The sequence below is a fragment of the Bufo bufo genome, chromosome 3, assembly GCF_905171765.1.
Source record: "Bufo bufo chromosome 3, aBufBuf1.1, whole genome shotgun sequence".
NCBI lineage: Eukaryota > Metazoa > Chordata > Amphibia > Anura > Bufonidae > Bufo > Bufo bufo.
In genome coordinates, this window is record NC_053391.1 from 661,388,036 (window position 1) to 661,404,261 (window position 16,226).

The 16,226-nt window shown below is 47.3% G+C and overlaps 1 protein-coding gene across 1 annotated transcript; it reads right to left on the reverse strand.

Moving 5' to 3' along the window:
* Nucleotides 1–1,510: 1,510 nt before the first annotated feature.
* Nucleotides 1,511–10,743, reverse strand: DND1 (DND microRNA-mediated repression inhibitor 1). Its single transcript, XM_040422479.1, has 5 exons — nucleotides 10,567–10,743; nucleotides 6,927–7,050; nucleotides 3,870–4,331; nucleotides 2,859–3,251; nucleotides 1,511–1,628 (listed from the first exon to the last, which is right to left on the reverse strand). Exons 1-5 carry the CDS (start codon nucleotides 10,741–10,743, stop codon nucleotides 1,612–1,614), a joined length of 1,173 nt encoding a protein of 390 aa, XP_040278413.1. The 3' UTR covers nucleotides 1,511–1,611.
* Nucleotides 10,744–16,226: the final 5,483 nt, after the last annotated feature.

Consider the following 16,226-nt stretch of genomic DNA (forward strand, 5'->3'; position numbering starts at 1 on the left):
AGTGATGTCACCAAAGGTCCTTTTTCTCCCAGGTCATCAAAGAAGAAAGAAGACGAGCCCCTTATAACCATGTTATAAGGGAAAATGTTAAAATCGACAGAATATCTAACCCAAACTTCTGTGAAGTCCGGGTACTAAACATGTCGATTTTTCTCACGCGCGTGCAAAACGCATTAAAACGCTTTGCACTCGCACGGAAAATTCACACATTTTCCCGCGACACACCTGCATCCTATCCGGCCCTGACACACGCGACGTCCGTGTGAAAGAGGCCTAAGGGTACGGGTGAACACGCAGAAGATACACAGTAATGTCTGTGCCTTTCTACACCCAAACCGCACCAAAAAAAGCCATTTTTAATAGTGGTTTTTGGTGCAGTTTTGCCTCAGATCTCTATATTCTTTTAAAACTCTGAAGTTAAAACCACAAGAACATAACTGACATGCTGCAGATTTGGAAATCCGCGCAGAAAAAAAAAAATCCTTGAAGTGTACATGAGGTGGGACCTGAACCAATCTGACATTGATGGCCTATGACACTGGGGGCATATACTGAGATCAGAGCCCACAAAGTCCTGGAGGGCGCACCGCACATGTGCAGCCACCTTCTTTATATTCCTATGGGAACGCCGAAAATAGTCGAGCGGCACACTTGTCCATTTTCAGAAGTCTCATGGAAGTGGATGGGAGGAGCACTGCACAAGCGCAACCACCGCTCCATTCATTTCTATGGGGCTGACGGAAATGGTTGAGCTTGTGCTCAGCTATATTGAGCGCACTTCATAGTAATGAAGGGCGGCCACGCATGCACCCTCTGGGACTCTGCAGGCTCCATTGTGAGAATAGGTGGGACCTGCACCTATCAGACATTGGGGGCATATCCTAGTGATATGCCGCCAATGTCTGAGATGGAAATCCTCCTTTAAGATTTGTCTAGAACCGTAATATAGACCAGGGATGCCCAACCTGCGGCCCTCCAGCTGTAACAGAACTACAACTCCCAGCATACCTGGACAGCCTACAGCTATTAGGGCATGCTGGGAGTTTTGCAACAGCTTAGAGGGCTGCACGTTGCACATTTCTGTCATAGACCATCAAGCGGTATACATTATACCTTACAAAATCCCAAATGAATTGAAAGGAAAATTTTAAAACTGAAGGAGGGGCAATAAAAGAAACGCAAGACACAAGTCAAATAATTTGCAAAATTTAAAAAAAATTACAAGTCACTTCTTTTCATAAATTGTAAAAATATCTTAAACAAAAAGTCTGAAAAAACAAAACAAAAAAAAACACAAGGCTTGTGTAGTGCTCAAGAAAGTGCACACACTGTGCAAAACATGGTTACATGATGAACATTACAAAAGATGCAAAAGTGCAAAAAACACAACAAAAATGTGCGATAAAGGTGCTCTAATAATCTGCAACCTGGCAGTCTGACAGAGGTGACCTAGACACTGAGTGATGGGTGTAACGTCGATGCAGTGACCGGCCCCACTATAAAATAACATGGAAGACAATCATGGACATTCATATTGAAGTGCCAAATGCACTCAATACAACGGTGGATATAAAAACATAAAAACGAGGAATCTTCAGTCTAAAAAGGTGACTAGTCAAAGATGTACCCTGGAAGACAAAAATAACAGGATTATTTTTGCAAACACCTAGGTAAAAGCAAATTACAGTAGACACATAGCACAGTATTAAATTCTATGTATAATAAAAAATAAAAATAAAGTTACAGTACAAAAGAGTGATGCTAAATATTTTCTCTAATTACATATCATGCATCTAAATAGCAGCAATGAATGGTCGCGCTCCTTGTAGCTACGCACTAAAAATCGGAGCGGCTCCAGTATTGCAGCCACAGCTGTAAAATGGCATTACTGTACATCCTACAGATCTGGCTCCTGCAATGGAGACAAAAGTCTAGTATAGAAGCAGGAGGCAGCAAGTCCTACTGCATAGAGAGGAGCAGCAGGCGGCGCTGCCCATCTGGGCTGCAACTAAGCAAAATCCGCTACACTATGTGGATGGAATAAAAAAAGATTATGTAATCCCTTCTGTAACTGGCGGTTCACTTACATGTCACCACTGAAAGGAGTTTCCTGGCCATGGACCCAAAATTTCAAGTGTTTTGTTCACCAAGCCACTTAGTCATCACTTCTGCCTTGTGACTTGGTGCTCCATCGTGCTGGAGAAAGCATTGTTCATCACCAAATTGCTCCTGGACCATTGGGAGAAGATGCTGTTGGAGGATGTTTTAAACCCATTCTTTCTTCATGGCAGTGCTCTTCGGCAAAATCTTGGATGAGAAGCAACATGATCGGTCCCAGGATGCTTTAGGGTTAGCATGCAGGGAGGCGAGGGCTTTTCAAGTATGGCCTGGTGTCAAGAAGAGAAGCAAAGAAGCCACTTCTCTCTAAGAAAAAATATCTGCAGAGGAATGGGGTAAAGTTATTTTTTATGATGAAAGCCCCATTAAAATTTTGGGTCCATGGCCAGGAAATGCCCTATATCTCAATCCCATTGAAAACCTGTGGTCAATCCTCAAAAAGGAGGTGGACAAACAAAAAACACAAATTGTGATAAACTCCAAGCACTGATAAACAGTGAAGCGCCAAACTGTGAAAACCAAAATTAGCATTAGTCTCAAAACTTTTGGCCAGGACTGTACAGTACTTTGTTGCAGAATTTAGTCGTTAATTCACTGAAATTCAAATCCATGTGGACTTTTTACATTTTGGGGTCATGCCATTTTTTCTTTTCCTCCAGATCCCAAAAGCCCATTTGACCAGAGTTTGATTTTAGCCTATTTTAATTTTCTTTTTTTAAAGCTGAACAGCAGGCACTTACCCAATTCATGCAGTACGTGCATGGCCACCATTTCTTTAGCTTGCTGATACTTCTCTGTGGGTATGAGCTGGTCTCCAAGCAGCCAGGAATATCCAGTAAAGGGCACACCATGCTTCGGGATCAAGACCAAGTACCAAAACCTCAGCCACCCGCAAGTACCAAGGCTCAGGAACTTTATTTTGTACAGTGGCTGACCCAGCTTCACCTTCTCACAGAGGAGGTCAAGACACTGGATGGCACTGGGTGCCACGGTCTCCTGACTGATGGTATTTTCTTGTACTTTCTGAGGAAGGTATAAATTAGGCTTTGCCAGGGTGCCAGCCTGTGCCTTTTGCTTTAGGGAATGCTGAAGCCAGTCTACGGTGAAAGGACAGCCGTACAGAACCTGGACACCTGTTGAAAGGCAACAAGTCCATTATATACATAAACCATTAATGCATGAGTACAAATCTAGGCTACAAGCAGGTCTTCCAGGAGGTGTTGAGGCGGAGGAGGACAGTATCAAGAAGGGCGATTACACACTGCATTGTTCCTTAGCCAGTTCCTGCCTCCCGCAACAGTTCCTCAAACCCCTCTAGGGGGGTTTCATATACAGCATTTTTCAGAATGTTGATCAAATCGATCCTTCACCCCATCCCACCCACACATCTGCCATCAGAACACTCCCACGCTCATTAGATGTTCGGCCAGTCCCACCAAAATCATTGGTTAAAGCCGATGCTCATCTGATGTGCGTGGCCAGCTTTATACTTGGCGCAGGACACAAGTGGTCTTGGCCTCCTCAGCACAAAACATTTTGGACAAACTACTGTAACTTGTAATACAGTAGTTACTAAAGACAACATGTCCGAACATGTGACTGGTCCTCCTCAATGCACAATGTATATTAGAAAATTGTGCAACTATTTGTTGAAACTGAAATGTCCCTTTGAAGGCATGAAAAATAAAAGGGTTGTGGGGAGCACTGAGCTACAAAAACAAATATAGGACAGACTAAAGAAACACACAAACCTTCACAAAGGCTTTTCTTAGCCAGGGCGGCCGCCCTGTGGGAGTTGTACTTCACAATTGCTAGATTTTTTGCATCCGATGAAGGGCTGGCATACAGAGAAACTGAACATACGCCAGTCGTCATTTTCCCCAGGATACCCTCTAGGGTAGCTTTAGTGAGAAATCCCGGCAGGCCATCCAGCGCAAGTTCACTCTTCTCTGTGCTTCTGCAGACCAATATTTTAAAACCCGGCTGTATTTCAAAACCACAGAGCTGTTCAATGGCTTGCTCTGCCATCCGTCTCGTGCAATACCGGGCATATGCAAAGCCACGGTTTAACCCACTAAATGTCATCATGAGACGAAACTCATACAGTTTTCCGACTCTTTGGAAAAGAGGGATCAGTAGGTCTTCATACACTTCCTGTGGAAGATTGCCGATAAAAATTTCAGAGCCAAGTGGAGGGGCCTCTCCAAACCAACCTGCACCAAAAAGAAAATTAAAGAAATCAGTTATCGCACTTTAAGGTCCTCTTACAGACTTCACAGTTGTTCTAAAACATCACCCAGTGAAAGGGGGTATCCCAAGGTAAAGAGCCATCCTATAGGACGGGGATAAGTATCCGTTTGGTGTTGGGACCACTGTCTAGTCAAATTATTTTTCTCATTTAATCAAGTTTTCTGCTGCTGGGACTACCAGTGATCAGCAGTAAACTACTGTCGTGCTATTAGGTGTTCCAGAGCCATAGATGAAGGTCCCTCAATGATATCACGGGTAGGATTTCAAATTTGAAGTTTTTCCCCCGAGAGGTTTTTACTGATAACCAATCCTCTGTACAGGTCATCAGTATCTGATCAGTGGAAGTCTGACACCTGGGGCCCCTGCCGATCAGCTGTTTGAGAAGGCACGCAGTCTTCCCTAGGTCATGTGACATCACGTTCATTGGTCACATGGCCTAGGCGCAGCTCAGCCTCAATGAAATGTTGCTGCTTGGTGAGCCGAGAGAAGGCCACGGCCATACTGTGAGTGTCTCAAACAGCTGATCTGTGGAGGTCTCGGGTGTCAGAACCTGGGATCGAGGAGGGAGGAGAAGAGGAGGGGCTGTGGCCACTGCTCCACCAAAGACTATACCTCTCTCATTAATTCATATACAGGAAGCGGGATCTGGCTGCAGAATCACATAGCCGGCTCCCGACCTCTGTGACAAGTAGCTGCGATCGTTAACCCCTCACCTGAGGTGTTAACTGCCGCGGATCGCAGCTACCGCTCAGAGGTCGGCTATGTGATTCTGCAGCCAGCTCCTGCCTCCTGTATATGAATTGAGTCATCTTCATTGGTGGCGCAGTGCACCCCCCACCCTCTAGTATTAATCATTGGTGGCAGTTCTGATTGGAGCCCCAGCAGTGTAATGCTGGGGCTCCGATTGGTTACCATGGCAGCCAGGACGCTACTGAAGCCCTTGCTGCCATAGTCAGCTCCCTTGCTTATATGTGCACAAAGCACAGGGCAGCAGGGACAGTGCGAGATCCTATTCACCCTGAAAGAGATCTATCAGGGTGAATAGGACGAGGGTTCTAGTCCCTAAGGTGGCTAATAGTAAAAAAATATATATTAATTATAAATGAAAAAGAAAGATTTACAAAAAAAAAAAAAAAACTACACGTTAACAATAAACATTCATTTTCAGCAGATTTGTGTAGGAATTAATTTTTTCAAAATCGAAAATTCACAGAATATCGGTATAAATTATCAGCTACCGGCCTGAAAGTTCACTGATTATCGGTATCGGCCCTAAAAAATCAATATCGGTCGATCCCTAGTCAGAACCCCACCGATCAGATACTGATGACCTTCACCAGCGATGGTAGGAAGGCTCTTCCCCGTAGTGGCCTGCTATTTGTTGCCCCCAGACACTCCCACCGTGTCACCAAATGTTCTCATCCGCGCAAGTATGACCTGGGCATTTTGGGGGGGCATTATAGGGATTGGATAACACCTTAAATATTGATAGTCTATCCTCAGGAGAGCTCCCACACCCTGCATCCCCACCAACCAGCTTTTGCAGAGTAGCTCTGATGCAGGGAATGCAAAGATTCCTCTATTGTGTAGTGGACACGGTAAGTAACCACAATCGCCATCAACATAACCAGTTAGGGCAATCACCACAAACAGTTATGGCATCCCTCACTTTACACATGGTACCGGGCGCACAGGGTGTAGGTGTTCATAAGAGCTCAACAGCTATGGCCAGTCATTAGGTACTGCTGCACGAGACATACACGCAGAGCTGTGCATGGAAAATCTGCAGCACAAAGTTGCAGCATAATCTCATTTTTAAGGCCTTTTGCACACGACCAGTATTTTGCAGTCCGCAAACCACGAATCTGCATAATATGGACGTGGTCCATGTGCCATCCACATTTTTTTAAAGCTGCATTGACTCCAATGGGTCTTCATTTTGTGGATAAGTATAGGACGTGCTTTCAGCATTCGTGCTTTCCACCAAAACAACCTGATTCTAGTGAATGGAACTGAAAACCTGCCATGTACTATACTATGACCCTCTACGCCAGACACTGACAAACCTCGTCACTTTACCAAAAGGGGGCCGAGCTCAGTCATCATTATTTACACCAGAAAGTTGGCATAAAGAATGACAGAAATCTATGCTAGCTACAAGCTGACCCAGATATCGATCTAGGTGCCTCAGTACAAATTAAGCGCATCCAACGGGGGATATTAAAACCGATGTACAAACACCAGTCTTAATAAAAAAACACTGAGTGTCTTACCACTGCTGTTTTCCCCTATAGAGGAGATATCAAAACACCTAATAAAAAATAATTAAAAAAAAGGAACAAAAACGCTGTGCTTTTGAAAATCCAGAAAGACAAAAAATAAAAAATAGCATGGAGAGAAAAAAAAAGTGCAAAAAAAATTCCATGAAAAAAAGCAAACGTGCAGACAAATTCAACTTGCAGTCCAAAGGTGGATATAGCGGCCAACTTCTACCTGAGGAAATGGTCCCATGTGAAAAGGACCAATAAACAAATCACACAGCTCTGTAGAGCACTTACCTGGAGGTGGACCACCATATTTTCGTTGTCCATTCACCTGCAACAGTTCGACCTTTGAGTTTATCATCCATTCGGCGAGAGCAGCTTTGTTTTTGGGATTTACAGAGTTGAGCCAAACCTGTGGCTGAAATAAAACAAAGAAACGTTATAATCTGAGGAACGGGGGCCAGGGTACCCGCCATGACCATTAGCCCTCACTTTTCCACGTTTCAATAATCTGCGTCAATACTACCATGTAGGGATGTCCCGATACCATTTTTTTAAGATTGAGTACGAGTACCGATACTTTTAAGTACTCACCGATACCAATTTTAACAATAAAATACACACACACACACATGTATTTTGTGACCACTGACCAACCAAAAGGCCCAAAAACAGAACTATAACATTGTTTAAGTACAAGAGGCAGTGTAATAGAGGTCTGTGGGCAAAGTCATGGGCAACATGAATAAAAAAAAAAAACATTTGAGGTTCCAAGGAGAGTTAGGAGACGTTACACTGTATGGGGGCAGCCACAAGGAGACGTTACACTGTATGGGGGCAGCCACAAGGAGACGTTACACTGTATGGGGGCAGCCACAAGGAGACGTTACACTGTATGGGGGCAGCCACAAGGAGACGTTACACTGTATGGGGGCAGCCACAAGGAGACGTTACACTGTATGGGGGCAGCCACAAGGAGACGTTACACTGTATGGGGGCAGCCACAAGGAGACGTTACACTGTATGGGGGCAGCCACAAGGAGACGTTACACTGTATGGGGGCAGCCACAAGGAGACGTTACACTGTATGGGGGCAGCCACAAGGAGACGTTACACTGTATGGGGGCAGCCACAAGGAGACGTTACACTGTATGGGGGCAGCCACAAGGAGACGTTACACTGTATGGGGGCAGCCACAAGGAGACGTTACACTGTATGGGGGCAGCCACAAGGAGACGTTACACTGTATGGGGGCAGCCACAAGGAGACGTTACACTGTATGGGGGCAGCCACAAGGAGACGTTACACTGTATGGGGGCAGCCACAAGGAGACGTTACACTGTATGGGGGCAGCCACAAGGAGACATTACACTGTATGGGGGCAGCCACAAGGAGACATTACACTGTATGGGGGCAGCCACAAGGAGACATTACACTGTATGGGGGCAGCCACAAGGAGACCGTATGGGGGCCACAAGGAGACGCTACTGTAAGGAGTCAGGACAACAATTTTTGAAGCCCCTCCCTCCTCAGTATAATAGTCTTGTGGCCATCATACAGTAATGTATATTTCTTCTTGCCCTAATGCCTGCTTTTAGAGATCAATGTGCAGCTTGCAGGAAGGGAAGGACCATAGAAGACAGACACAACACCTTTATTTCTTTCTGTCTGTGACCACATGGGCTGGTTATAATCTTCTAACTAAGCTTTATACATTTACTAGGGTCGGTTCCTATAACTTTTAAAACTACTGGCAGGCGAACTCTGAGGAGGCCGGAGGTCAGATGTCTGTGGGTGGAGTCATCGGGAACATGGGGGGAGATGCCGGGGACGGTGGCGGCCACTGCGGAAAGTGTGAATCAGAGCAGCCGCAGGAAAAGTCTCTTTCCAGACACCACACGCAGAACTGGTCACGTCGGATGGCTGTGGGCGGAGTCTTAAACATGCGAGGAGCCGGGGACAGCGGCGGTAATCAGGGCGAGGGGCAGAGACTGGGAGCAAGAAGAAGCTGGTTTTGCTGTGCGAGATGCAGGGGCAGGCCGCGAACGGACATAGTCACATTTAGAAGCGGCGCACAGGTATCGGCAGTGGTATCGGGGATATTTGCACGAGTACAAGTACTCGTGCAAATGTCCGGTATCAGTCCCGATACTGGTATCGGGACATCCCTACTACCATGGGAAGACATGAGAATTTAAGCTGGAATCGTCTCCTGATCAGCTCGTCTCCCGATCCTTCCACCCAGAGTGCTGGGGCCTCTATAGAAGGTCTGACAAATTTGATACATTTAAAGGGGTTTTCTGGGATTTAAATACCGATGACCTAGCCTCTGGATAGGTCATCAGTATCTGATCGGTGGGGGTCCGACACCTGGTAGCCGAGAAGCCACCAGTGCCCACGGCTGTGGCCTTCTCAGTGCTCATTGTACAGTGACTGTGCATGGTTTCACAGCTCAGCCCCATTCACTTCTATGAAGCTGAGCTGCACCAAGGCCACGTGACCGATGAAGGGAAAGCTTTGAGAAGGCTGTGGTGCTACTGCAAGCACTGGTGCCTTCCGGATCAGCTCTATCCCTGCAAAGCTGCCACTGCATATCCCTGTCACTCCGATCAAAACATCTGGCGATGGGGGGGAAGGACAGCCAATAGCAGGTGACCAGCCTCAAGGGGGCTTCCCCGTCGCGGCCTTCTCTTGGCTGCCGGATGTTTTGATCCGAGTGACGGGGGAGATGCGGTGGATCCGGAGTGACATGGATGCTTGGGAGCAGGCAAGTATAATCCATACAATGGGTCAGAGCATTGGGGGGGATATTTTAGATATTGGATAACCCCTTTAATGGGAATTGCAAAACTGCTGACAGCACAAGGTAGAGTCCAGGGAGAGCAGGAGAAACTAACTTTATAGGGCAGTGTAAATATCTTATTCTGCAGGATTCTGCTCCTGCAAGTATAATCCATACAAGGGGCCCAGACATTGGGGGAATATTTTAGATATCGGAAAACCCCTTTAACTGTTAACCACCAAATAGTTTTTGCCCGGGTCCAGCTCAGACAGAAGGGGAAAGAAGGGGCAGCACTGCTTTAGTTGCCCATATATCCTGATTGGTAGCAGCTAGAGACATGGGCCCAGTCTTGTTTAAGAGCTGGCATGTCGTACAGGACCAAAATGATTAACATTAGCAGTTTTGCCCTAATGCATTCTGAATAGATAAGGATCCGCTCAGTTTGCCTCCGATCAGTCTCCATTCCGCTCTGGAGGCGAACACAAAAACGCTGCCTGCAGTGTTTTGCTGTCCGCCTGACGGAGCGGAGCCAACCTGACACACAATGCAAGTCAATGGGGACGGATGCGTTTTCTTTGACAATCTGGCACAATCAAAAACGGATCCGTCTCCCATTGACTTTCAATGGAGTTCATGACGGATCCATCTTGGCTATGTTAGAAAATACAAACAGATCCGTTCATGATGGATGCATGTGGTTGTATTATTGTAACGGATCCGTTTTTGCAGATCCATGACGTATCCGCCCAAAACACGAGTGTGAAAGTAGCCTAAAGCAGCTGCCCCAACTCCCTTTCAGTCTGGAGGAGGAGGGGGGACAGTTGAGGAGCCGACAGCCTTCAGGAGGAAAGAAAAAATATATAAAAATATATAGAAATGTGGCATGGTCATCATTGAAGGGACCCACATAATAAAGTTACATTAGTTATACCACACCGTGAACGCCGTGAATAAATGCCACAAAATAATGTAAAAATTGCTGTTTTTTTATCTTTCCACCTAAAATTAAAGTATATATATATATATATAGTTAAGGCTGCCGTGCAGCCTGTATTTGTGGGAGGGGCAGAGGCCACGCCCCTTGGCTATATTAACCCCCACGCAGGTCAGGGGACGGGACGTGCGGCCAGGTACCTGGTACTTCCGGTTCACGTCTGGTTCCTGCACGTCCCGCTCTTTTTCGTCTCGGTTGGGGTGAGTATTGGTCGGCGTCGGCTCGTCTCGTGCTTCGGTCAGGTAAGCAGGGGGTATCTGATGCCGGTGCGGCAGCGTGGTTACCGCACGGCGGGTCGGGTCCGCACCCCGGGGGGGCAGCGCTCGGCTGGCCATGATTTTACCGCGGGCAGGCTCGTTGCGGGGATGCCGTGGCCAGGCGGCGCGGGCTGGTTGTGCGGGCGGGCGTTCCGGGTGCAGCCGCGTGTGCCGGTTGCTAGGCACGCTGCGGCTCCGCCCCTGGTAACGCTCGCACTGTGTTGAGAACCCCGCCCACAAATAATGTTCCGCCCGGACCACAAGTTTAGTTGTGCATATCCGGCATCGAGGACAGCCGCCCCCGTATTCGATTCATAGCCCATCCCGCAAATACCTACATTGGTCCAATGCGTTCCAAGCTGGAGCGCACACCGGAAGTGACGTCACTTCCCTTCCTGGTCCACATTCAATCCACTACTAGGCCGAGATGCTTCCTGATGCGTTCCACGCTGGAACGCTAACCGGAAACCACTCCAAGTTAAGCCTACCATAATGCGTTCCACCCTGGAACGCAAACCGGAAGTGACGCCAGTACCTCCCGTTTTTTGGGGCGCCAGTTCTGGCGTTCTTTGGCGCCTTTTCACTGTATAAATACCTGCCATTATGCATGATGCACTTATGCTCCTGATGGAGGGGATCCCAGTGACCCCGAAACGCGTCGAGCCTACTCCTACCCCTACCCTGTGCTAGAACAATTACAAGAGAATAACCAGAAGTTCCAAGTGTGACTGCCGTTATTTCCGGACGATCTTACAGGCGATCCGGGTGCAGGAGGAAGCAGGGTGGGTGTCATGTGCTTATCCCACCCTGCCCCTCCTGGGTGAAGTGAGTCTTTACTACAAAATGCCTTTTTTTTATTCTCGTTGCGAGTTTAACCAACTACCATTACTGTTTTAATTAAGGTTATTTTGCACATTTTCACAAACGCTGTGTTTTTAAACAACTATTTGGGATGGTATAGGCTAGAAAGATACAGGTATGCTCTATCAGAATATTATTAGGCTCGGGTCAATGTAAATTTTAGTGGGCAGTGATTAAATATTACAATCATGGGATCCATATACGGCAGTTTAGTGGAATAAATACATTACTCCTACAGTGAGGTCACAGCTATCCCCAAGTCCGATATGTATTGTTTTAAATACGACCCATCGTCCATGGTCATGTACCAGACAGTGACATAGATAAATCACTTCCGTATGTTAAAAAAAAAAAAAAAAAAAAAAAAAACAAAAACAAAAAAAAACCCTTACCTGTTGTTTATGTTTCCACTGTTTCCATCAGGCACGTTGCTGGTCATCATTGGGGAACATTCTGTTGTTCCCCACTCACTGTTCCAGTCTCGCTTCAATTGTGGCCAAATATGTGACGTTTGCATGCCTACTTGGCAGTCCTGAGGCTCGCACGGTATTGGTAACCCCGCCGCCGGCCGGGGGGTCTGCAGTCGCACGTACAGAGGCGCAGGTACACCAGCACGGGCACATTCCTAGGCTCGGGGCTGGTTTCATGGGAGCTGTCACCCATTTACCCGGTTCCCAGTGTTCCACAGATGTGTATTATTGTTATAGGTGCTCTACTTTACTGAACACAACCTCTTTCAAATCTAATGGGACATGATATCGTGTCAGGGATTTTAGCTTATTCACGTGCATATTCGCTCAAACGTATGCCACTGTCTACCTACATACCACATAGATCTGCTATTAGTTCCCATAGGGTTATGTTGTGCAAGACACAGTTAATATTCAGTATACTTCCAAACACCACATTTAGTTGAATTGGCGGGTCGGAGAAATATGACACATGTCGGGGAACCTGGACATGAATCCATGGTGGCACAGTTCTCACTCGGATCATGTGCTTACATTCACGGTAGGATCGGACTTGGTTCCACGGTCTGTGACTTGTAGCGCTCTGGGCGAAGGGAGTTGGGCTCCATGGTCAGACTATCGTGGGTAGGATTGTTACCTTCAAGCTACGGCCGTGTGTCTGCTTTTACATTTTGTCCTATACGCCAGTCACTTCTAGAGCAGCGGTCGCGGTTGCATTACATTAATACTCTGTTCCCTTTCAGCTTGCATTCATACAGCTGCGTTATACCATGCTCCTCATGCTCATACTCAGAGCTGTGCCCATACCATGTTTTAGGCACCTCTCACATCCAGAGCTGCATTTACTCACTTGTTCTTGCATCATGTGTTCTACTCTGCTTCCACATTAAGCTGCAGTTCTTTCATTTCTACATCATGGTTACTCAGTATTCTTGCTAGGGCTATCAGCGCACCGCTCTAATTCTGCTCTTCCGTTAAACATAGCTGCTTCTCCAGGCTTGAGTTTCTTTCCTCGGTGGTGGGTTACGCAGACTGATCTCCTTTACTTCTGGTTCGCATTTACGCAGTTGGATCTCCCGCCCCAGTTAACCAAATAGCTCCCTAGCGGACAGTGGGCCGATAGGAGTGAGTTCCTACTATGTTTCACACTTGTTCATGTGTTTGTCACGACTAGGGTCTTTTCCTAGCTAACTACAATGCCTCTGGCTCTGGTTTTTCTCCCATCTGTTTCAATTTCACGGTTGGTTAATGTTTCATTCATGCAAGTGGTTCGGATCACTAATGTCTATGCATTTGCCTTTAGGTCGGGCTCACGTTTAATTACTTGTCATCACGGTAAGGTCTTCCGGGTCGATCCCTTGGCTTCGGGGGGCCTCAGGGGCCCGGTGTTCGTTCTTCATGTTGTTCGGTGGGGGGCAATATGGTTATAGGCTGGTTAGCGTCCTAGGTCATTGTCGGAGAGGATCATGGTTATGCGAGTCCCCAAGTCATACTGGTGCGGCATAGTGGTTGTTAATTAATTAAGAGGGAATTAACCCGCCATATGACTCCGCCATTAGGGTCTCTCACGCATGGCTTAGCCATTTGAGTCTCTCACGCATGGCTTCTCCCTTTTAGTGTTACATATCACTCCGCCATTAGAGTCTCGCACGCATGGCTTCCCCCTTTGTTAGTGTCACATATGACTCCGCCATTTGAATCTCACGTATGGCTTCTCCCTTTAGTGTTACATTTGACTCCGCCATTAGAGTCTCTCACGTGTGGCTTTTCCTTTGGAGTGTTACACATGACTCCGCCATTAGAGTCTCTCACGCATGGCTTTGCCATTAGAGTCTCTCACGTATGGCTTCCCCCCTTTTAGTGTTACATATAACTCCGCCATTAGAGTCTCTCACGTATGGCTGTGCCATTAGAGTCTCTCACGCATGGCTTCTCCCTTGTTAGGGTCACATATGACTCCGCCATTAGAGTCTCTCACGTATGGCTTCTCCCTTTAAGGGTACATATGCCTCCGCCATTAGAGTCTCACGTGTGGCTTTTCCTTTGGAGTGTTACACATGACTCCGCCATTAGAGTCTCTCACGTGTGGCTTTTCCTTTGGAGTGTTACACATGACTCCGCCATTAGAGTCTCTCACGCGTGGCGTTGCCATTTGAGTCTCTCACGTATGGTTACCCCCTTCAGTGTCACATAGGACTCCGCCATTGGAGTCTCACGCATGCCTTCTCCGTTGTAGTCTTCACGTAGGACTCTGCCATTAGTGTCTCATGCATGGCTTCTCCATTCTAGTGTTGCACATATGACTCTGCCATTAGTCTCTCACGCACGGCTTCTCCCCTTTTCGGTGTTACACATATGAATTCACCATTAGTCTCTCACGCAGGGCTTCTCCCTTTTAGGGTTACTCATGTCTCTGCCATTAGAGTCTCATGCATGGCTTCTCCATTTAGTCTTACACGTATGACTCCGCCATTAGTCTCCCACGCATGGCTTCTTCGTTTTAGTGTTACACATATGTCTCCGCCATTAGTCACTCACGCATGGCTTCTCCGTCTTAGGGTTGCACATGTCTCTGCCATTAGAGTCTTTCACGCATGGCTTCTCCATTTAGTCTTACACGTATGACTCCACCGTTAGTCTCCCACGCATGGCTTTGTTTTAGTGTTACACATATGTCTCCGCCATTAGTCTCTCACGCTTGGCTTCCCCCTTTTAGGGTTACACATGTGTTTTGCCATTAGAGTCTCTCACGTATGGCTTCTCAAAAAAAAAAAATAAATAAAAATCATCTGTGGCTCGCAATACAATTTTCTTGGGGTGGCTCGCACGTGTGGCTTGTGCCATTAGAGTCCCACTCTCGTTATTATTTTCTCTGACTCTTATTTTCTAGGTTGTTGGGTTTCATTGTTTTCTTTATAAGCAGTCATTCCAAGCCTGCCTTTGCGGACGTCATCTTCTCCCAGGCATGCGTACTTTATCTACAAACTCGGGCTGAGGGTGTTGGTGTCCGGCCTAAGTCCTGGGTATCGGTCCGTCTTCCAGTAGGAGGTACAGTAATAAGGCGCAAGTTTACGAAGTCTGTCGGGTCGCCTGACACGACAAGTCCTATCATGACTACAGGCGCAGCATACATAGTTTATCACGACCTTAAGCATTTTCTGTCTCAACTGCAGGTATTCGGGCACGTCCTGTCCTTAGTACAGGCACATTAGCTCATTAATCGTGATAGCCATATATTTCTGTGGATGGTTCCCCAGGCCTGGTGGGTTTACACTTCACTGAGTTTGCTACTTCGGTAGGACAACAGGCACCATGTTCTGACTTTTGGCCCTTATTAGGAAGTGTGGCCTGGGGAATAAGTAGAGGTAAGTATGTTGCCACCAGGAACAGTTGGTGCCCGATCGGGGCCCTTGGTGGATGGTTGGGGTTCATCTGGGCCGGGGGTCGTGGGCTGCGACCCTCCGGCTGTTGCAGGGTTGTGGCTCCCGCGGTGCCCGGACAGCCTGCAGGTATCTGCCTGCAGCAGGGCGTTGTGGGGGTTGTGGTTGCGGCAGCTGGGGGGGCCGCGGTTTGGGATGCCAGATCTAGGCACTTCCAACCGTTTCACCATTGTTTGTTTCAGTCTGCAGCTCTCAGGATTCAGACCTTCTCGTATATGGTCATCTGTTAGTCAACATAGGAGTAAATCGTTCCTGGTTCCAGACACTCTTTCAATTGCATCAGCATTTAACCAGCTCCAAGAACGGTGTGGCGGTACACATGACAAGGAGGTAAGGTAGATGGAAGGCACTGTGATATAAGACGGTATATCCCGCACCTCCATCGTGAAGGGTCTTTTCGTTCAAAACGGGTGTCGTAACGGTAGGTATATATTTACTCTAAACAGGGTCTGCTTCACTCCTTTCGTTTGAGGCGGTGTCTAAGCACCAGATGCCTCCTCAGGTTATCAGGTGCATGGGACGTGGGAGGTAGTCGTGTTCTCCAGATATGGTCCAAATCCTCCGATCCGTGCTTTCTGTTCACTTGCCCTGTCCGGTGCAATGAGTGTTTGATGGTATGGTTGGGTCTCCTTTTGGCCCCTTTTAGGCCTATCCTCGCTACGGGCTCCCGGCATTTCCCAGCCTGAGGTTAGCTCTAGTTCCTACGTCCAGGGGCCGTCGCCCTGACCACAAGTAGTTAAGGCTGCCGTGCAGCCTGTATTTGTGGGAGGGGCAGAGGCCACGCCCCTTG

Bases quoted from the DNA above. Each gene is read 5' to 3' on its own strand.
- DND1 (XM_040422479.1), bottom strand. From the start codon at position 10,743: ATGGCCAGCCGAGCGCTGCCCCCCCGGGGTGCGGACCCGACCCGCCGT. The intron at 7,051-10,566 runs GTGAACCGGAAG...GTTTTATTTCAG, and splicing joins GGGACGTGCAGGAACCAGAC to CCACAGGTTTGGCTCAACTC. The intron at 3,252-3,869 runs GTTTGTGTGTTT...GCCTTTCAACAG, and splicing joins TAAGAAAAGCCTTTGTGAAG to GTGTCCAGGTTCTGTACGGC.